This window comes from Grammomys surdaster, unplaced genomic scaffold, assembly GCF_004785775.1.
Source record: "Grammomys surdaster isolate TR1022 unplaced genomic scaffold, NIH_TR_1.0 150, whole genome shotgun sequence".
Lineage (NCBI taxonomy): Eukaryota > Metazoa > Chordata > Mammalia > Rodentia > Muridae > Grammomys > Grammomys surdaster.
In genome coordinates, this window is record NW_021604608.1 from 21,368,904 (window position 1) to 21,392,290 (window position 23,387).

The 23,387-nt window shown below is 46.1% G+C and overlaps 1 protein-coding gene across 1 annotated transcript in view; it reads right to left on the reverse strand.

Annotated features, from left to right (window-relative positions):
- Positions 1-11,936, reverse strand: part of Bend4 (BEN domain containing 4) — a 29,213-nt gene extending 17,277 nt beyond the window's left edge. The window contains exons 1-2 of the mRNA XM_028765185.1: positions 11,420-11,936; positions 1,558-2,124 (exon numbers count right to left, since the gene is read on the reverse strand). Coding sequence (XP_028621018.1) covers positions 1,558-2,124; positions 11,420-11,936 — 1,084 coding nt within the window. The remainder of the gene's footprint in view (positions 1-1,557; positions 2,125-11,419) is intronic.
- Positions 11,937-23,387: the final 11,451 nt, after the last annotated feature.

Below are 23,387 nucleotides of genomic sequence, written 5' to 3' on the forward strand. Positions count from 1 at the left end.
CTCTCTCTCTCTCTCTCTCTCTCTCTCTCTCTCTCTCTCTCTCTCTCTCTCTGTGTGTGTGCGCGCGCGCGCGCGAGTGTGGTGTGTGTGAGAGAGAGAGGGAGAGGGGGAGGGGGAGGGGGAGGGGGAGACAGACAGACAGACAGATAGACAGACAGGTTTCACATAACTCACGCTGGCCTCAAATTTCTGTAGCAGAGGATGACCTGGAACTCCTGATCCTCTCGGCTCCACCTCCCAAGTTCTGGTACTACAGATAGGGGCCACCAAACCTGACTCTGGTTGGGCAAATCATAACAGCCATTTCTGGTTTTCTGTCCTATGTGTCCCAACAAGCACAGACTTTCTTTGCCACTTCTGTCTATCTAAACAAGTTACCAATTTCTATGGCACACACATCAGGCTTAAATAGAAGATATAATTCCTACATATTTTATCAGTCTTAAAAATTCAGAAATTCTTATATTTTGAACATATGAATATAGCTACTTGAGTATACAGTTAACTATAAGCGTGTAGATTGTGGGGCTATTGCCCTGACTTTTTATCATCGTTGAGGGGGTTACATGATTAAAACAGCTCAGAGACCTTGTTCTAGCTAATAATTCTGGTGTCACTGTAAGTCCCTCAGACACAGGAATCAACTCAAAGATACAAGTCAAATAGTACTTTCTCTTTTTTTTTCCAAAAGTTTTAAATGATTTATACTTCATGTGCATTGGCGTGGCCTACATCTACATCCGTATGTGGGTCTTGGATCCCCTGGAACTGGAGTTATAGACAGTTGTAGGCTGTCATGTGGTTGCTGGGAATTGAACCTAAGCTCTCTGGAAGACCAACCAGTGCTCTTAACTCTCCAGTCCCCATGTACTTTTGTTAAAAGCAGAGAAAATAGCACCAACAATAACTCAGGTCTTGTCCTAAGAAAACTCCAACCCTAATACTCTGAAAATGAAGGATGTTTGAGAGAACGGCCTCATACCGGGGCACACATAGTTTAGGGTCATCTTAATTAATGGTTTATCTTTGATCTACTACTTGGCAATGTCTAAATTAACTCTGCACGGAGGGGACTGCACGCTGAAGCGATTTCATGCTGAGATTTAGCAAAGGAGGCCAAGGAAAGGGGTGGACAGAACAGATCCTGTTCTTTGCTCAGCATTGAATCCTGCTAAGGCAAAGATGGTTTGTGTTTGTATGTGGGGACACAGATGCCGTATTTAAATACAGGCCACTTTTAAAGGACTCCTAACAGTTAATGTACATCAATGTAAGGTATCACATACTGGAATTACTTATACACCAATAGAGACAGCCTCCACTATGACTATGGCCTTCAGAGCTTAATGCAAGACCATGAAGCTAACACAGACAAGTTAGTTCTTGTCCTAGAATTCCTGCCTGGCCTGGGCAAGCCAAGGATATCTTATACATCCTGCTTTTTCAAGTTTTCAAATCCTGGCCCCACCGTCATCACTAAAGCCACACCCACAGAGGCAGATTTGAGACAATCACTGACTGGAGTTGCCTCTGTCTTCATGCCGTGTCAACACATACCTGGGATGCTCTCTAATTTTCTTCTGAGCTCTTCGTTTTCTTGTTGCAAGGAGATAACCTCCTGCTCCAGCTCCTGGCATCGAGGGCAGTAGCCTTCCTCTTCCTCTTCCTCTTCCTCCTCCGGCAGTGTGGAGGAGGATGGGTGGCCGTGGGACTCGGATGTTGCTGGGGAGGTCCAGCCACCTAACGTGTGCACCGGTGAGGCTGAGAGAGGGTCCACATCAGCCAGGTGGCCATACTCACTGACTGCTGAGGTGTTGGGAGTCGGGAAGCTGCCCGAGAGCAGATAATTTTGGAGAGAGTCAGTGAACACTCTCAAAAAGGCAGAAGTTTGTTGTTTTCTTTGCATATATTGCATTTCTATGTCTATGTTGTCAGAGGTCTGACTCTGAACCCCTTTTACGATGTGACACTGGTCCTGTCTTTCGTTATAACTAGAGCCTTCCTGCTTGACGCAAGAAATCATGGATTGAGGGTGATGGGAGTCCAGAAGCTTTCCTCCACAATTTAATAGACTAAGAACACGACTGCACTGTTGGGCAAAGGCATCCAAGATCATCCGGCTCTCTGGAAGGAAATAAGAGAGACATCAGTGACCAACAGCCAGGCATGGAAGAAGCAAGGCCCTCCACTTTCAGCTTAACCTTACAACACAAAAGGCCCAGTGAAGCCACCACAGAAGTGACGCACAGCTCCCTACTGTTCTGTGACCAGTGGGTTCCCCAGCCCCTTATTCTGAGAAAAGCCTGGGAACCATATGAAGATATCCCTCTCGGGCCTACACAGGTCTGAACTCACACCTTTGGCTTCATTAATATCCTTTCTCTAATGAATCGAGCCAGCCACTGCAGACTCAATTCCTCATTGATAGGAGGCCTAACTGCAATCATTACTGCTATTTCTGGAGTGCCCTCTTGCCCTTGCTATTCATCAGCTGATACAATCCCTGCCACAACCACACAGCTCCCAGATGCAAACTGGAGCAGCGAGATAAGTCCTTGTGAAGAGCTCACGAGAAATCTAAGGTAACACAGAGGGCTCTATAGGCAAAGGATGAGCATGAAAGAAAACTGTCACCAACACCCAGGTTCAACAGCCTTCCTACTCTGGAATCCTTGTCAAGGTCAGCGGTTACAGAGATGCAGCAGCTCTATCTGAAAATGGGTTGCTTCTCTTCTCAGAGCCATTTGCACTGGACTGTCAAGTCTCCTAAAAGAGGAAAAGGCATGGGTGGGGGCCACAAAACCCACAAACCTGAACTCTAAGCCCACTGTCTAGCAGCGGAAAGTAAAAAACAAAGAAAAACCTATCAACTCGCTACAAAGACAAAGAAAAAAATGCCCATGTTGCAGGATGATGTTGCAGGATGTTTGATCATACCATAAACCCCAAGACTGTGTTATTTACTGAAAAAACCCTGTTTCTAGTTGTGGTCTGGCTCAGTTTAGCACACACCTTTAATTCCTCTGGCTGGAATACAGACACACCCTTAGTACACACCTTTAATCCCAAACAATGAACATAAAGTAAGTCCATAGAAGGAAGCAACTGCACTTGGGAGGCAGAGGCAGGTGGATTTCTGAGTTAGAGGCCAGCCTGTTCTACAGAGTGAGTGCCAGGACAGCCAGGACTACAGAGAAACCCTGTCTCGAAAAACAAACAAACAAACAAACAAACAAACAAAAAAGAAGCAAAAAAAAGAAAAAAAAGAAAAAAGAAGGAAGCAACCTTGTTTGAAAGTGATATCTAATTGACTGGCAGACAAAGTGACGAATCAGAGAAAGATCTGGCAGAACAGGATCTGCCCAACTCTCAAAAGAGCACAGAGAAAAAAAGAGAAAAGGCGGCAGTTTTACTGGGACAGACAGGCTGCACAGAGAGAACAAGCTAGACACAGGAGAAGACAGAACGAGCAAGGGAATGAGAAGGGGCCAGATTAGAACACACAGCCAGAGTCAGTCTGGGACCAAGCAGAGCAATTCGGGAGAAGCCCAGAGAAGCCATATGGAATTAGCATGTAGACGAGTTTCGAGCCAGAACAGCAGAGTTGAACCAGCCAACTAGAGATAAGAAAGAACTAGAAAGGGGTGAGCCTATTCAGCACAAAGTTTCAGAGGCTGAAAACATCCTAGGACTAGATTAAGACTGTATAGAAGCTAGAAGCTCCCAGGACTAGGTCTAGGTAGCAGACTGAGGCAGTCAGCCTCAGAAACGACAATTACCAGTAGGAGTATAATGGATACCTTTACACTCCCAAATTCTGAAAGCATTAGTGTTGTCCAAAGTCATTTTAAAATACGACCGAAAGTGGTTGCCTCTCCTCCCGCTCACCACCATGTAGAAACTGATCTCACTAGTACAGAGTGACACTTCTCAGGGCATATTCAGCAGGAGGAGGCTGCCTCAGATTTCTTCTTCCCTTTAAGAAATTCATGATAACAGACAAAACACTGGAGAACCCAGGTGCCAGAAACTCTTCAATGATGATAAAAATGTAGCTAGCTACAGGCTTTCTTTGAAACACTGGCTAGATACTTTTGTTTTGTTTTGTCTGGGAAAGAAAAAAAGGATTCTTTGGAGGTCTTCTTTGGAGTAGAGATGACAGATGTAGTAAAAATCCCCGAGAAGCCGGGCATTGGTGGTGCACGCCTTTAATCCCAGCACTTGGGAGGCAGAAGCAGGCGGATTTCTGAGTTCGAGGCTAGCCTGGTCTACAGAGTGAGTTCCAGGACAGCCAGGGCTACACAGAAAAACCCTGTCTCGAAAAACCAAACCAAACCAGAAAAAAAAAATCCCCTAGAAAACTCAGCATGTATGATGAATGAAACCAGGAGTCTAGCAGTCTGTGCTATCTATGGGCTGTGCTACAGAAGTATTATCCCAGCTACTGAAGAGACCAGGAAGATCATTTAAACCCAGGAGTTGGAGACCAGCTTGGGCAGCCAGTGAGGCCCCTTCTCAGAAAACATGGTGGGAGGGTAGGAAGTGGGGCAATGACAAAGACAGAGACACTGAACTTCCGTCTAAAACTTGGTGTCTACCATGGCTTTTTTCTTAGTGCAATTTCATGAAGTAAGTATTGGGGAAGAGGGATCCAAGTGTCCTGGTTCAGTTACTTAATTGGAAGACAAAGAAACCCCAGCAGTGCCCCAATATACAGAAGTATCCATTCCCCAAGTCTGTGTACAATGCTACCATTCTGAGCAATTCTGAGCCCAAACTCTTCTGTCCAGAGAGGATTACAGACTACACTGGGAGACTCGGGAGAGTACAGGGTCTCAGATATTACAAGGGATAGGGAGACAGAGCAATTGGTAAAGTGGTATACGCACACACAGAGAGAGACAGAGACAGAGACAGAGAGAGAGAGAGATATCTCTCTCTCTTTCCAGGCTCTATGTAGCCTAATCAGTGAGACCTTGTCTAAAGACAAGGTAAATGCTGGAGAGACAGCTCCTACTTGAAGAGCTTGCTGTACAAGCATGGGGATTTGAGTTCCATTCTAAGCACCTATAGACATATAGAAAAAGACGGGGAGGGAGGTGCGCAACAAATGATCCCAGCATTGGGGAGGCAGAGACAGGAAGCTATCTGGAGCTTGCTGGCTAGTCAGTATAGCTAACCAGCTAGCTCCAGGTTCAGTGAGGAACTCTGTCTCAAGAAAACAGGGCGACTACACAAGAACTACCCAGCTCAAAAGGCCCCATCCTTAACTTCAGAGCTATTGGCAGTTGATAGCTCATGAGAATGCTCTTTTTGGGGGTGCCCAAGCTCCAGTGCATTGCCACACCCCCCATGCATATACAGGATGTACTAATTGGACTTAGTGGGTTATAACAGAAAAGAAGACATTAAGTTGGGAGATGCACACGTGTCAGGAGACAGGAAGAAGCTGGCAGAGGGAAATGAGGGATAGATGTTATACATTTTTGTTCCGATTATTCCTATGAATTCTCGAACATAAAGAACAAGATGGACCGGGCAGTGGTGGCGCATGCCTTTAATCCCAGCACTTGGGAGGCAGAGGCAGGTGGATTTCTGAGTTCGAGGCCAGCCTGGTCTACTGAGTGAGTTCCAGGACAGCCCGGGGCTACACAGAGAAACCCTGTCTCAATCGAAAAACAAAAACAAACAAACAAACAAACAAAACAGGACAGGATGGGCAATTTAAGAAGTCACCCAATGTTGACCTTGGGCCTCAACTCCCCCCAGTTCCTCCCGCAATACAGAACCTTTTGTTTTAAGATTTATTCAACCCAGGCAGGGGGTGAAAACAAGACCACCTTTGAGAGGCTAAATCTCTGTGAGTGCTCTCTTCTTGGTGCATTTCCTTACTGTCTCTTCTTAAGAAAAGGAAAGGAAAGCAGTCTGTGTGTGGAGGGATGTGTACCCTATCACCTGTAAAGGTTAGAGGATAACCTCAGGTGTCAGCACCTTCTACCTCACTGGAACACTGTCATCACTACACGTGCCAGCCTTGCCCAGCAACACCCAGAGATCCTCCATCTCCATCTCCAATCTTGCTATACTGGGGTTCTGGGGTTTCAGGTTTGTGCTACAGCATTTGGTTTTACACACTTGCAAGGCAAGCAGTTTACCCACTGAGCCATTTCTCCAGACTACTTCCTGATCTGGGGAGCAACACTACTCTAGTCTTCCTTAGATTCTCCCATGACAAGGTCAAGACCTAGGAATCCTTCCACAGACAACTCTGAAGGCCTATGCTGGTCCACTCTCACTTGAAATATCTAACTAAATACATACAGCATGGGGCCAGAGCTCAGAAGTGTGGACCATCTCAGTGAAGATACAACAGGGTTGGCAGAGAACATCATGGCTCAGCTCAAAACCCTGAACTGAAACCTGGTCACTGATGAAAGCGCAGAGTCCTGCTCTGTACCTTTGTCCAAAGTCCTACAGATCCTTGGGGGCCATTTCTTTATTGGCCTAGGAAGCGAACAGTTGAACCGCACAAGTGGAGAGGTGTTTCACTCTTGCGATTTGACTTCCTTGTTTTTGTTCTTTTATTAGTAAAATCAAAGGATGGTATTGATTGGGGATGTTCACCTCTACCACAGGAGCGGTTTTCATTCAGTTTAATCCTATAATCCCGCACAAGACCTTACGTTGTATTTACTGCTTGCATTTTAATCACCACAGCCCCAATTGATTTACAGCTCATACACCTTTACCATAACCTTGACAAAAGGGAGGAATACAAAAGGAAAGGCTAAACTAGAACCTTCTAGAAAGAGTTGCTCGAATACATTTGTTCAGTGTCCTACAAACACTGAGTAGTTTTAATCATACTGATGAATCACATGACAGCATAGATTTTTAAGGGGAAAAAATCCTGACTTAGGGACAAGCGTGATTTGTTTTCTTAATTGAAGGATAAACTCATAACATGCTGAGAAAAAATCATTATGTAATATACTACATTATGAAGATAATCTATTAAAGTGCACTCAGAAAAAAAATCAGAGAATAGCGATGATCATAGTAGTTTTTGCCTGCAGATTTAGAGAGGCAGATAGATTTTCAAAGATTCTGAATTTGCTCTGAGAACCAATCTACAGAAAATAGATGTAGATTGTACACTGCAAACGTAAACTGTTAAGGTTGAATTTTCCCTCTTTTCAAAACCTTGACGTATCTGGGCAGTATATTTTAACACCAACATACAGAAGAGTGTGATAAAAATATTAGCATTGCACTTGGGGGAAGGGGGTCTCTTATTTCATATGCACCACGATCAGCAAGACTTCAACTTCTGGACAGACCTACAGTTAGAAACGCAGGAACTGTGCAGGCCCTTGCCACTAAGAAATGGAGAAAAGTTGTCCTCCCTTTGAATCCAACTGAAGGACTGCCGACCCTCGAGTCTTAACTGAGCAAAGCATGGACGTGGAATTTTCATTTTCTTAACTGTTTTTTTTTTTAATCTCTTGTCACAGAGTGCCTCACACTCAGGAAGTATAAAGTCAACAGTCTACAAAGGGACTTTTAAAGACTGTCTATCCTTAACGTCCCCACAATGTTAATAAATCACAATTCCAAAGCCTCTGGATGACCACTTAGTATGCTTTACAGCGCAGCCTCCTGGGAGATAACAGCATGCTGTGGACTGTGCCCATCCTGATTCTAAAGCCTAAACTCATGATTATTATTTTTTTTTAATTAAGATTTCCATTTCTTGAGATTCTTCTGCACTTGTGGGTTTAATCCAGCCTCAATCTGATAAGAGCCTGAGAGGAGGATGGGAACCAGGCTATCTATCACACACTGCCTCTTCTCTACTCTAGCGGCCTTCTTTGTAGGGAAAGCTGTGCACAGAATGTGCCCATCAGAGCCGATCCCTCAGAGAATTCCGCCTCTGAGAGGGAGATCACAGCACTGAAGATTAGTGGTAACCTTTTGATTTTAGCTCAGCCAAGGGTAAAATACATTAATATTAAAAACGTAGAAGCAGAAAAATTTTAGTGACCTATTCTATAGCTGCATGCGTTACATTTACCAAAGCACTTTCAACTAGTTCAAAATAGAGGGCTCCCTTAAAATGTTAACCTGTTTTTAAGAGGACTTCATGGTATGGTACAGGAGACAGAACTTAGAAAATCAGATTGTCTTGGAAAAAACAGCACCAGCATCTTAAATCAATGAAGGATGCCTTTAAAAAAAAAAAAAAAGCCAACCAATTTTTTCCCCATAATGGCAAACATCAACACAGCAAAACAGAATGCAATTTTTCTAAATAAATAAATCAATGATGTGTCAAAAATTAACAGATGAGTTAATATACTCGGTGCTATCGAAAGCAGGTGGTGCTTCCTAATATCCATCCTGCTCAGTCAATCCCTGAATATTTTCTGGACCATCGGTATATAAAATAGGACGCTGCTATTTGTGATGGCAAACAAAAGCAATCATGCCTGCCAAGCACATACTATAACAGGCAGCATTTCAGCTCTGCTAGACAGAAAGTAATTAGAATGCTTTTAATGTCCAAAAGAATGATGCTGATAGGCTGCCACAGATGTGTAGATTTATGAATATTTATATGGTGGTTTATGGCTGACACTTTTATCAGTTGAAGAAGATAAAATATCTGCCTGACTCAAAGGCTTGACAGTCAGGTTAATAAAATCTCATTAAAGAGAATGACCTATGCAATTATATAGGATTTATTGTAATTCATTTTTGATTGTACTCTGCTTAAAGATGCAATTTCCCATTTCCTGATGCCAAATTTAGGCTGCGTATCAAGATCTACGTGGGTTTTAACTCTAAGCCTCCCACAGAGGAAAAATATGCTTTTAAAACCATGGTGTATTACCCCCTTGAAGGAAAATTATACTCTTCATGAGATTTTATAAGAATGTTGAAAAAAATCTATTTTTAATCACATATTTCTTTCTCTCAATGGCTTATAGCATTTAATGGCAAATGAGACTCACTCCAACCCTATCTCTTCAGCATATTTACCCTGGACAGCCAGTCATCTCTTCTATGGTGAGCTCATTTACCACAATGCTGTTTGACTATTTTCAGCTGACAAGGTGGCCTGAACACTCAGCACAATTCCTCTGCTGAGAGAGAAGGCAACAGGCAGAGTCCCGCCTGCCCCGCCCCCACGTGTTTAAAAGGCCCTGGTGAGCACACAAGCTCATTGGCTCAAAGTGGCACCATTAGTTCCTCAGAGAACCAATCAGCTCTTCATGTGGCTGTCCCTCTGATGGCTACTCACGTGGTTGTGCCTGTTGAGAGATAGTCTGTCCATTAGTGATTAATATTACCTTAATTCTAGGGCTTCCCCCTCTGCATCTAGAACACTCTCTGTGACACATAGAAGAAACCTACTATCCAATTCCCGTCTTTCCAACACCACTAGGCAGGCATCCAGCCCCACACTCCCATCCTATCGACCTTACCCTGAAGACCTCACTAACAGACAAAACCCAACAACTAAAAAAACAAAAACCAAAAGAACCCTACTTCCCTTGCCCCATACACACACAGGAGAAGCCCTCACCAGAACGGCCTTGAGAAAACCGGTAATAAGTTTGAAGGGGACGGAAAAAAAGCTCCTTTCTATCCTTAGATTGTGCAACAATGGCTTCTAACTTGTGACAGGGACAAACTAAAATAGGACACTAGAAAAAAATACCGAGGGGAGAAGAAAACAAACCCAAAAAATTCCAAATGAAGGAAAGACGACAGAGAAACTCTGGAACAAGAGGAGCCATGGAAAGGATGGTAGGAAACTGAGGCTGAGAGAAATAACCCAGTGACTGTCGGGGAGGAGCCATCTACAGATGCAATGGTGAGGAGGGGTAGACTACAGTGTTCTGGAGGAAGTCAAAGACTGGACAGCCATAGCTTGAAGGAAGTGCTTGATCAAGGGCTGAACCAGGCACGTAAGGGGTTCATCCCCAAAGATTCACACTGTGGAAAAACAACATACAAAAGAGAGAGAGAAAAAGAAAAAGAAAAACGCCAAGCAGGAGTAATGGGCACAGTCATGAAGTAACAGGAGAGCCCCAAATAATGAGTTCCAAGCCAGTCCGAGATACAAGACCCTGTTTCAAAACCAAAAGCCAATGGAACACGAAAGCAGGGGAGCGTCTAACAATGAATATAAAACCACAACGGGATATGAGCACAAAGCCAACGGAGGCAAAGAAAAAAAGAATCACCTCAGAAATAGTAAGGAAGCCCATGTAAGAACTCCAACTCAGAATCTCTAACATCTTCAAATCATTGGGGATAAGACAGAAACAAGCCTCCACTATAACCTGTAATTAGATTTTCTTTCTCCAAACCAATCCTTCACATGTCAAAATATTGACAAACACCATAGCTCTCAGCAAAGGCATCTATAACTCCTTCAGAGACAATGCCTATCTATTGTCACTAGGAAAAAAAAAACCAAAAAACCCAAGTCTTAGATTCGTTGACAATCTGAATCTGGGAGGCTCTTAAGTGCCCCGAAAGGCCTAAGCAGGGACTTTAATTCTGATGAGCCCATAAACGTGGCTGTGCGTCCTTCCCTCAGGAGCAGAGACTGGGTGCAGGCCTTGCTCAGTGCTCGCTCACATTCCCCTAGAGGAGATAAAATCTCCACCTCTGGGTAGGTGAGCCCGTGGAGACTCACTGACTTAGAAACCAGGGTCTCAAGGACAGCGTGGGTGGGGATTTTAACCCTGCTCTGTGGATGCTCCTGTGGAGCGACCCCTGACCCAAACCAAAAAGAAAAAACCGTCACTCCCCACACCGCAACCCCGAGCAGCAGAACCACGGATAAAGCTAGGAGGGGTGTGCGACACCGGAGCGCACAGGGAACAAGAAACCCAGAGACCCCAGGAGAGGCCCAAGTGGCCCAGGACTGCCCTACGGGGGCGGGGACCTTCAAAGGAGTGAAGGGCATCCCCCCCACCCCCGAGGCAAAGAACCTCCGAGAAGGACAAGCAGGCGGTGGGCGGGAAAGGGAAGTGTGGCATGGGGGAAAAAGTGAAGTGACGGGGAATAAAATGGGCGTCTCCTCGGAGTGGCCTCGGCCCGCTGTCCCGGGGCCTGTCTCCTCCCCGGTTGCCCTCCCTGGGCCTGCTATCTCCGCAAGCTCTCCCGCCACCCGCCCCCGCTGCTCGACAGGAGCCCGCACCCCGCAGCCACCTGTTAAGGCGCGCGCGCCGTCGGAAGCCCGGGCCACCCCGGCAAGCACCGGGAATCTTCCAGAAGTTTCTACTGCCCGAGCGCAGCACGCTCCCGAGGCCCACGGGACCGCGTGCACCGCCTCCCCGGATCCCCCCGATTCCCACGCCACCCCACGGAGCTCCGCAAAGTTGCGGCCCGGAGTCTGTACCTGCACTGAGCTCCAGGCTGGCGCCGTCGCTACCCGCGCCGCTGCTGCCCGCGCCGGTCGCCGGGCCAGGGCCGTACCTGACGACGGCGGCGAAGGACGACGACGACGAGGCGGCGGGGGCCGCGAGGGGCGGCGGAGGCGGCGGCGGCGGCGCCGGAGTCCTCGGGTGTCCCGGGGGCGCGGCGGGTGTGCAGGACGGCGACGACGACGAGGCGGCGGCGGCGGCGGGGGCCCGGCCTGAGCCGGCCGGGTAGGACGGCTGCGTCGGGAACGGCGGCGGCGGCTCGCTGCTGCTGATGGGCACGGCGGCGAGCGAGGCGAAGGGCGGCGGCGGCGGCGGCGGCGGCAGCGGGGACGGCCGCGCGGGCGACAGCTCTAGCAGCGAGGGTCTGTCGTAGCGCTTGGCCAGCGCCGGCCGCCGGCTGGGGAACGTCTTGAGGACGCTGTAGGGGCCGCGCTGCTTGTAGATGCGGGGCGCGCTGGGCCCCTCCTCCGCCGCCTGCATCTCGGGCTCCATGCCGAGTCTGAGGCCCTGCCCGCCCCGCGCGCGGCTCCGGTGGTGGCTCGGCCGCCCGGCCGCCTGCTCTACCCCGGCGCGCGCCGGCGGGAAGGCGTGTGTCTGCGCCGTGGCCGCCGCCGCCGCCGCTGCCTGTCGCCGAGCCTGGCATCTCCGAGCCCCCGCGCGGGGGGCTGCCGCCCAGCGCTGATTGACAGCCCGCCTCGCCAATGCCTGGAGGGAGAAAGGAGGTAAGGAGCAAGTGTTTAGGGTAATATCTGCTAATGATGATGGGGGGCGGGGCGGGGCCTGGGCCCGGGCGGCCCGCGCGATCCGCGCCTCGGACGGGGTCGTGGCGGGGGAGGGGAGCCCGCGACCCGAGGGGACCCCGGTGGCGGGGGGAAACGGAACCTGGAGGGCGTCCCGGTGGGGACAGGTGGAAGAGGTGAGGGGTCCCGGCTCTCTCCGCTGTGGACGTGAGGCGGCCGCGGTTGTCGGCAGGGTCCGAGCTTTGGAAAGGAGTTCCCGGCGCCCTCCTGCGTGACCTCCCAACTCTCGGAGTGCACGAAGGGGGTGGTACCTAGAAGTTAGGGCGGGGTCGCCAGAGTGCAAGGGTGGGACAGCAAGTTCTTCCAGAAGGAAGCTACGGCCCCCCCACCCCACCCCCCTTCCGAAAAAGAACATCTTGAAGGACTTGGCACACAGGCCGCTGGGAGGTTTGTCCTGCCTTAGGGTCTTGCTGTCCCAGGTCTGGCGGCTGACCGAGAAAGTGCTCGGGGCCTAGTGCTTCCGTGCTGTTTCACTTGTTCTCCATAGGGAGCTGGGAGTGAGCAGGGAGACGCCATCGTTTCTCTTCCATTCTACAGATGTGAAAACTGAGGCTCTGAAAGACTAGAGGGAATTAGGCAGATTCGAGCGGAGGAGATTGCGAGTGAGTCGCACGGTTGCGTGGAGGTCTGTAGAGTTTAAAATAGCTGGTAGACGGTGCAATTAAAGGGAACAAAATGGCCTCGCGATTCCCTCTGGGATGGGGAATTCCATGTGGTGACGGCTTTGAACGTTATTATTACCTATGCGTATACTTTGCTAGACCAAAGTGGCCTAGGATCTCTCTTCCTGCGTTGCTCCTACTACCTGGCACCGCCAGGCTGAGGATTCAAGATCTCCGTACTTGGAATGACGAAGGCTTCAGTAGTTTGCCGAGGATACCCCATAAGGTTCTTCAAATACAAATAAGGTTCTGGCCTCTGCCAGTCACTCCTTCCTGTCTCAAAGGAAGCATCCTTCATTTAGGCCTACCCCAATCCCAGCATTCCCTCCTCCCATCCCAGCATTCCCTCCTCCCAAGCTTGGGTTTCAACCTCATTCATCATTATCAAGGTCCTTGATGGATGACTCTCATCTCTCCAATCTGGAGTTACTTTTTTATTCAGAGCTCTCCTTTAGTCTTGGGAAAGTGACCCATTTTCTTCTGTGGGCCTGGTCTTTTTGACCTCTCATTTTCCAGATCTCTCTTCCACTGCAAGAGTTCCTCTCCCTTTCCTCTCCCTTGCTATCTCCAGAGTAAGTGTTCACCCACTTTGGACTGTCTTCCTCCCCTCAGATAGTGCTGTGCCCCTCCTCCATTTATTAGAGATGAAATAAATAATGCCATAAATAAAAGTATTTGGGAGTCCAGGAACTGTCAGGGCTGATTAGGGCACAGAGGACATTTTCTTTCTCATTATGCAAAAGCATTTCATGGGGAAATAAAAGAGGTTTCATTGTAACTCATGCATGTCATATTTCAAGGAATTCAAGATATTAATCATATTTAACATTATTTGCAACGTTTCTTCTCCCTGGCTTCTGAAAACTGCTAAATGAGGACACGTGGATCACCGGGAAGAAAGGGAGAAGAGCGTGCGAGGACAGTTAGGAAATAATGAAATGCTGGTGAAAGACAGAATGAGATGCCCAGGAGATGTTTCTTAGGCACAGAAGTGAGGGGTGGGGGATCGAGCGGCTTCGGAGACGAGAGACAGCTGAAACTGAATGATATACAGAGGAGATAAATGTTAACAAGCCCTCCCCACACTTCCTGTCTAGAGAGGAGCTCTGAATTTTGCATCAGAAATCTTTCCCTCCCACTCGACTCCCTGATAATTTGCCAGGAACTCCCTGCTTTTGAGAAGAAATTAGGGTGGTCATGGTGGTGGTGATGAGGCTCAGTAGGAGAAAACCTTCAGTCCTTTGGTAAGGAAACGATTCCCTGTTCCTGGGGCAGAGCTTTCTCTTCTGCGCAGATTGTTCCTTAGTTTTATTAATTTTATTTGTATCAGTGTGCTGCCTGCATGTGTACATGTGCACTGCGTGGATGTCTGGTGCTGGAGGCTCGGGAACTGGTAGCCCAGATGTGAGCCACCATGTGGGTGCTGGGAATTGAACCCGAGTCCTCTGGTTCAACAAGAGCTCTTAAGCACTCGGCCTTACGTATATATTTTGAATTTATATCATCCTTGCCACTCAAACACCTTGAGAGACTGGGAATGATGCTTTCTTTATGTTGTACTGACTAAAGGGACTATCTCTATTTTATATCCCAAAATTGCCATTCACTCTACAAAAGCGAATACTTAAATGAGTGGTTGCTATAACTGTGACCTCTAAATGTAGTGTTGGAAATGTAGTCCCCAGTGCAACAGGATTGGGAGATGGGGCCAAGGGTAGACATCTAGTTCATATGGACTGTGTCCCCAAGTGTGGGTTAATGCCTGTTACAGAAGAGCTTGGGATGGAGAATTTGAATCTGCGTGTGCTCCTGTGGGTGATGCCTCCACCACTGTATGGTGCATGTTATAAGAAAAAGGCTGTCAGCGGATGTTGCTGCCCAGCAACCCTGGATGTCTCAGCCTTTGGAATGGCAGAAAGAAACAAAATAAAACAACCCCCAAAGCCAAACTCACCTAATTCGCATTCTTTATAAATCACCTAGTTCATGGTTTTCTGTCATAGTAGAAAAAAACCAAAACATACCTTTTATAGGTAATGAGACAGGGATTGTTTGTTGCAACAATTTCTTTACAATGTAGAAACGCCTACCTAGGTAGTAGAGCATGGAAGAATTTGGAAGAATAAACTTGAAAAGGCCTAGGTTGCTGTGAATGGAATATTAAAGGTGATTCTAGTGAAGACTGTTGCAGGATATTTGATCACATCGTGTCCCCCAAAATTGTGAACTGGAAATCCTGTCACTTGTGGCTCAGTCCTCGTACACACCTTTAACCCGAAAGCTACAGACAAGAGCTAAGTAAAGTCCACGACAGGTTATGAGGTAGAGCCAGCAACCAGTTGATAGGGAGTGTCCATATGAAAAACCAGGGGGGCTTTTGAGTTGAAGGGTATCTAAGATGACCTGCAGAAGAAGGAACTTTTTTCTTCGGGGACATCGGTGGAGTAGGACTAGATCAGCTGGTTGGGTGCTTTCTCTGCCTCTTTGAGCTAGCATGGTATCTGGCTCCTGAGTCTTCATTGGGTACATTGAATGTTTGGGATTTTGTTTTAAAAACAACAGATGGCTAAGAACTATAGGAGGAGAGTGGAACTTTTTCCAGTTAGTTAAGCAGTTTTGATGCACAGTAGAAAAGTAAGGTGGTTCACACGTGTAATCCCAGCACTGTCCTCCTAGTCTGGCACCCACTTAGGAGGCAGAATCAAGTGGCCTGAACTGTAACACGTACCCAGACCCTATCGAAGAAGGAGGGCGGAGAGAAGGAAAGAAGGGCATTCTGATGAGTCTCTGATGGGAACGATGTAGAAATGAGCTGGAGTAAAGACCATCTTCATTTGACAATCTCTGACTTAGGAGTGTGTGGAAGGCAAAACTTACACATAAAGAACAACGAAATACTACGATGTCTGGCAGAAAAAAATATCTAAGTAGTTGCAAAGCCTTCAGAAGGCTTCTTTTGCCTGAGAGACAAGAGAGATGATTTTTAAATGCAATTTATAATTGAAAGAGATGCAGAGCAGAAAGATGGGGAGATTTTCAGCCTAACATGGTAAGAGTGCAAAAGCATGCCCAGGAGGGAATACCACGGGTATAGCCAGGAACCCTTTTGCTCAAGAGATTATTCAGGCTCCATTGCTCTGGATCTAGTTCTCAGGACAACAAGATAATGGCCTTATCCATGTTTCTGAGCTCTTTGAGGCAAGCCAGGACTTTGAAAGCAACGTTTCCAGAAGGGCACTTGCCATCTAGAGCCACCTTGGAAGGCGTCTACATTCTAGTGCAGCATTTCCTGGCTACTCCAGATGTGCCTCAAGCTAGACTAAGTTAGCCCAGAAGGGCAGACGTGGCGAGCTTTGGAAATATCTGTGTAGGCCAATTCAGTATACAAGGTATGGGACCAATTATCAAAGATGTTGGACATTTTGGAGCTTCAGGCAGAGACGTGTCAGAGGGTCTGGGTTACTATAGAACATTCCAACTAGAGCTGTGTTTAGAGAAGGCCTGTCTCCCCAAACAGGAGAGCCACTAGTGTCCAGCGCCATTCCTGGAAAGCTGAATAAGCGAATCCTAGCAGAGGGTGAAGAGTGTACACCTAATACCTATGAGGCCCAAACCCTTTAGGGCAGTGGTTCTCAACCTTCCTAAGGCTTTGACATTTTAATACAGTTCCTCATGTTGTGGTTATCCTCCCCCAACCTTTCTTATGACTGTAATTTTGCTAATGTAATCATAATGTAAACATCTGATATGTGACCCCTGTGAAAGGCCGTTTGACAACCATAAGGGGGTCGTGAAGCATAGGTTGAGAACCACTGCTCCAGGGCCTCTAAGAGGTGGCATGTGGTTATTTTGGAGTCCTAGGTTTAAATATTCCCCCTGTTGGTTTGGACTTAAATGCTCATCAAGCCATCATATTTGTGGTTTTGAGATAAGGTCTCACTGTATCCTAGAGTGGCGTAGAAGTCACTGTGTAGCAGAGTCCAGACTAGAATTTGAAGTGATTCCTCTGCCTCAGCCTCCGGAGCACGGGGATTACTGCGTGGCTGGGGTTACAGATCTTAGCCACCATTCCTGGCTCGTTGTATTTTGGAAGTCAATACTGTGTTTGAGTTCACTGACTCCCAGTTGGCGAGGAATTAGGCTGAGGATGAATTAAAGTACCTGATTTAGATGTCACTCCTGGACTTTGGACTTGTAACCTGGCACTGGAATGAATTTAGACTCTGTGGCATTTTGAGATGAACACTTGTAATTTATATGTGAAAATAACATGCATTTTTGAGGACGGGGGCACAATACTAATGATTTGAATCTGTCTCCCAATATCATGTAGCAGAAACAATTCCCAATGTGACAATGTTGGGAGCCAGGGCCCAGTGGGAGGTGGTTGGGTTTTGGGGTTGCCCTCCACCCCGCCATGAATGGATGAATGGATGAATGTGGAGTATACAGGCTTGAAGCTTCAAGGGTATCTGTAGTACTTCCTTACCCATACACTGTCTGATGTGTTATAAAACAGGAGGGAAGTTCTAACCAATATGACCTGCAGCCTTGGACTTCCAGATCTCCAGAACTATAAGCCTAACAAATGTCTAGTGTTTATAAATGATCCTCTCTGGAATTCTGTTATTGCGTCACAGAAATGAATTAAGACAGTGGCTTAGCTTTGCCTGCTATAAAAGGTCTCCTAGAGGAAGCATATTAGGAATGTAAAGCAGTCACCTTTCATATCCACACACAGGCAGCTTCTTAGCTTGCAGCATGGGGAATGGTTTTCTTAGCTTGAGAACACCTGTAATCCAAATGCTTAAGACACAGAGATAAGAGAATCACGACATTGAGGCCAGTCTGCACAGCTTAGTAAGACCCTGTCTCAAGACAGAATAAAAAATTGCCAGGGCTGGAGAGATGGCTCAGAGGTTAAGAGCACTGACTGTTCTTCCAGAGGTCTTGAGTTCAATTCCCAGCAACCACATGGTGGCTCACAACCATCTGTAATGGAATCCAATGTCCACTTCTAGTGTGTCTGAAGACAGCTACAGTGTACTCATATACATGAAATAAATAAAATAAATCTTTAAAAAAAAAATTGCCAGTAGTATAGCTCAGTGGTGGAGTACTTACCCAGCATGCTCAGGTCCTCCTGAGTTCAGTCCTCAGTAGTAAATTTAAAAAAAAAAAAAAGAGGAAAGAAGAAAATTCTCATTAACTATTCTTTAGAATATAACGTGGGCACTCACTCCCAAGCGTGGAGCAGTAGACCCCTTTAAATTGTGTCTATCACTCCTTCCACCTGGGTTATACTGAACCCAGAACTGTACGTGATTATCTGAAGCAGAGCCCCCTGAAGAGGCAGCCTCTATTAAAGATCCCACAGACTGCTTGACCTTGGCTGACCAGAACACTGTGATTGTGGATTGATGGACAGACACTCAGGGCCAAAATGACTTTGGGCTTCTTAGGCCTTTTAATAGTCCTTTACTTTCAACTCCTGTATCTGTCCTAACATCCTTGTGACCCGGTTAAGATCTCATGGTGAGTCACAAATCTTAGGGGACCTGTGGCTTTTGCCAATTCTAAAGCTAAAAAAAATTCTGACATCTCGACCTGTAGAGAAGACTTCCTTTCTGCCGTGCGGAAGTTTCTCCGAAGTTGTCTAGCGGTGATCTTGAAATGTGTCTGTTTATCACCTTCTTTGTTCTGTAGCTGTGAACAAAGCTTCTTCTACAGTGGAACATACTGTTGAGAGAAGCCCCAATCTGTGTCCTAGCCCATGCTCACTGTCTTTGCCTTAGAATAAGCTGTTTTCTTTTCCCCTTGAATGCTGAGTTGTTGCTTTACAACTCTTTGGTACAAATGTAATAGAGCTAAGTAACAAAGTCATAAGTAACACTCATTAAACATCTTGCTCTGCTCCATGGTCTGAATCATAGGACAGTGACTTCACCGTTATCTGCTCTTGGGGGCCTTACAGAGACTGATCGGATGGCAATTACACTCATGCTTTATATCTGTTTAGATATTTACTTGTATCTCAAAAAATAAGAGATAGTAAACTTTTGAAAGCCGAGGGGCTATATATGTATATGGACAGGGTGAGTTTTTGATTGACAGCCTGTCAATTCCTTGAGCCATCCAGAATATAGCTTTTAAATAATAACTCAGCCATGGGAAATGCTTTTTATTGCACCAATTTCAATGATATTTAATGAGCTTCTGATTGACTGTTTGATCTCCCAATGTTTTGTGCTACTTTTAATTCATTTCGTATAATAGAAAAAAAAAAGTAATTGGAATAAAATTTTGTGACAAGATAATGACCTTCCACTTTGAAATTAAATGTCTGATTAGCTTCAACATTTTAATGCCGAGATGATACTGCAGCAGGCACTGGAGTGTTCTTACTGTCATTCCATAGGAAGTGACTGAGAAATCCGCCTTTTTTTATTTATTGCATGGTGAGAGGGCGTGGTGGCTATGGAATCATAGACATGCAGGCCTAGAGGAAACACTACAGTCTGACTGAACCCACGTCTGTAGTTTTTCACAACTCTGCTACATGGTTGTACAAACCATGTTCAAATACCAGCGATTGAGATCTCACTGCCTCCAAATACGTCATCCATTTTCCCGGATGTTAGTCGAAAATATTTATTGTGTGTTTACTATGTGCTAGGTGTCTTTATGGGCACTGAGGGATATAATGGTGAAACATACCAGGATCTGTTGAAGGAATGAGGAGAAGATAATAAATTAGTCACCAACCTGCAAATTTCTGAGAGCCTTATTTACTGAGAAAAGTGGGTAAAGGGTGATCTGGTTCAGCCTGTTTCCTCACATAATGCTGAGGAAGCCTCAAACCTGCTACATGGTAGAGGATGTCCTTGAAAATGGGGAAGACAGCCATTAGGTGGGGTGATCTAAAGAGCGGAAAGACAAGAGGTTAGGTGTGTCAGGCAAATGACAGAACAGAGGGCTGAGAGCAGGCGGAGGCTGAGCAGGGCCAGGTTTGCAAAAAGAATATCAGACACCTGTTTTAAACCGCAGTGCGGACTCAGGAGGGACCTGTGGTATGGAGTGACATGACCAGATTTGTTTTTAAAATCTAATTTTCATCCAGGCAGTGGTGATGCACGCTTTTAATCCCTTCACTTGAGAAGCAGAGGCAGAGGGATCTCTGAGTTCCAGGCCAGCCTGGTCCCAAAGTAAGTTCTAGGACAGCCAGGGCTACATATACAGGGAAATCCTGTCTTGAGAAACCAAACAAAGCAACAGACAGATCATTTTCAGAAAATGTACAAGCATGACATAAAAACAAACATGTGTTGGAGATTTTATTTGGCTTACTTGATAGCCTCATGATTTCAAAGGAAATCACGTATTAGTATCAATAGAAGAAAGGAAGATAGACAAAATGTATAGATTCATTTTCCACGGGAAGTGGGCAGAGGAGGAAGGGAAACTTTCCCAGAAAGGATAACTTGGATGACTAGTAGTTATCTGAACTTGAAAAGTAAAACAAAACAAAACAAACAAACAAACAACAACAACAACAAAATAAAACAACAACAAAATGAAACCAGTGAAAGACAAGAGAGAGCATCAGCAGGTAACTACAAACCGAGAGTCATTAGGCACGACAGTGTCCGGTGAAACACAGTACTTTCTGCACTGCTTTTTAAAAAACAAAAGAACTGTTTTAAAGATTATTTTTGATTCACAGGAGGTTGAAATGATGGTATAGGAGAAGTTATAGGTGCCTTGTATCTGGTTTTTACAAGGAGCACACCTTGTGCTGTCTAATACGTACATCTCATGAAATATATGCCTTTTTGAGGTTTCTCACTTAGCTCAATGCCATTGAGAGCCACCTAGGTTTGTTACATGCATCAATAGTTTGTTCCTTTTTATGACTGCACAGTAGCCCTTGATATGATGTCCTATATGCTTTTAGCCAGGCCTTTTTTTGTGGGACATGATGGCTGTTAACAGTCTGGGGTGATTATAGACGTATACCCACTCCGAACAATACTGTGCAGGGCTTTTGTGTGGAGGTAAGTTTAGTTTGGTTTTGTTTGGTCTGGTTTTTCCAAATAGGGTTTCTGTGTCCTGGAACTTGCTCTGTAGACCAGGCTGGCCTCAAACTCAGAGATCCACCTGCCTCTGGCTCCTGCATGCTGGGTTTAAAGGGCTTTAAAGGCCTGTGCTTACCACTGCATAGTAATTCCTATTCTTTGGGGCTAAGTGGCTAAGAATGGGTTGTTGGTGTGCTTTACTGTGTCTTAACAATTCTTACTTTTTTTTTTTTACAGGTTTTGTTTGGCAGCAGAGAGACAGTTTTTAAACCAGCAGCCGTGTGATCCTTTCAAAAATAAAATTGTGCTTCTCCTAGGTGGGTGTGGTGATGTATGCCTTTAATCCCAGCATTTGGGAGGCAGATCTCTGTGAGTTCAAGGCCAACTTAATGTACATAGTGATTTCTAGGACAGTCAGAGCTACATAGCCACACCCTGTTGTGAGACCCTGTCTTAAGACAAAACAAAAACAACCATACATAGATACAAACATACACACACATATAAAATCAGCTTCCAATATCCCCTTAATTGTCTTTCCTCTCTGTGGCTACCCTTTGCCTCTCAGAGCACGCTCCTCTCTCCACTACAGCCTCACTGGTCTTTCTGAACAGGTCAAAGATATTTTAGCTGACATGCTTTTCCCTGGAGTGTATACACAGCTCTTCTCTATATCTCTTGTAGGCTTTCCTGTGGTGTCTCTGTCTCAGTGAAGCCTTCACTAGGTTCCCTGCTTACAGATGTAACCCTGTCCCTCTCTGTCCTACAGACACACACACACACACACACACACACACACACACACACCTCTCTCCCTTCCTGTCTAGCACTGTCACTGTCTGTCATTGTGGCGAGATTATAACTCCCTTTCAGGAGGGGAGGTCTGCTGAGTCAGCATGTGGGATAGCGCCTAGCACATGGCGGAGACCCAGTGAACCTGCTGGGTGAGAAAGGGCTTTACAAGCTGTGGAGGCAGTTGGAGGACCTGCTAAGATGACATGGGACAGAGGAGCAGCCCTCATTCTAGAGGGAAGAGAGCACAGGCGGAGGATTTCAGAAAGCGCATGTCTATCACAGTCATCTCCGAGCAGAAGAAAGGTGATCTTTTTTTCTTTTAACTTAAATTTCCTCATTTGCTTTTCCTACCTGTTGGCCTTAGGATTACTCAAGGGGAGGCTCAGTCTTCTCTCTTCCAAATGAAGTCCGTGACAGTTTTCTTCCCTTTCTGTAAAGGAGGGTCTGTGTGTAGGGCCTGTTTGGAAAAGTGATCTTTTAAACAGTGTATAAGGGCGGTCATTTTAAAACACTGAATTGCTGTATCTTTTTATCAATAGTTTTCTAGATTCATGAGAACTCTTATAAATAGTAAGAGATCCCAAGAGGGGGAAGACAATGGAGGGGAGAAGGAAGCTGGTTGTGTGTGTGTGTGTGTGTGTAACAGTCTCACTCCAGGGTGTCATGAAGGAGCCTGGCCTGCTGTACCATCAAGGACTAGAGATTATATAGTACAGAGTGGATATGCATGATCCTGACATGTTATTAGTAATCCCCCTCAACCTCCCTCCTGCCTATTCTATCTTCATGTCCATCCATTTTGCTGGCTTCTGCCTGTTCCGTGCTAGTCCACATGGCCCTAGAGGTTGTCAGCTGCGTACAGACTATCTATTTCTTATCAGATTCGGAGGTGTCAGCATTGGGCACCATTGCTTAATTGGGTCTTGATGATGGATGGTTTCATCCATGAACACTTCCAATATTACAATGTGAGTAGCATTTCCCTTGAAGCAAAGAGAAAAACAAAGAGTTGAAGAGATTTCCCCACACCCACAGCTCATTTAAAAAGTTTAACTGAAAATTCTCCGATGTAACCAAAGTAGCCCGTGACCCTTTTGAAGTTTTGCAAGTTTAACTGTTTAGTTTCTTCTGCTTTACTTCCCTTCAATGCCTAAAGAAAATCACCTCTGGAGAGCGGAAATCGCTGTGGATAGAAACAGTAAATGTTTGAGCTATTTAAGAAAATAACACGGGACTCTGAAGCCTGGGCAGAGAAGAAAAAAAGAAAGCCTAGAAGATAGACAGATAGCAGAGATACAAAGTGTGTGTGATCCGGCTCTTCAGTTACTATGGCAAGATCAGTTTCCACCCTGCCTCTCCTGGCTCTCTCCCTGCCTGTGGACTACTATATTGTTATGCAGTGTAACGAGGTGTGTGATACTTTGTATATGCTTGGCAGGGAGTGGTCACTATTAGTGGCCCGGTTGGAGTAGGCCACTCCAACTGTGGGTGTGGGTTTTAAGACTCTTGTCCTAGCTGCCTGGAAGCCAGTATTATGTTAGCAGGCTTCAGATGAAGATGTAGAACTCTCAGCTCCTCCTGCACCATCCCTGCCTGGATGCTGCCATGTTC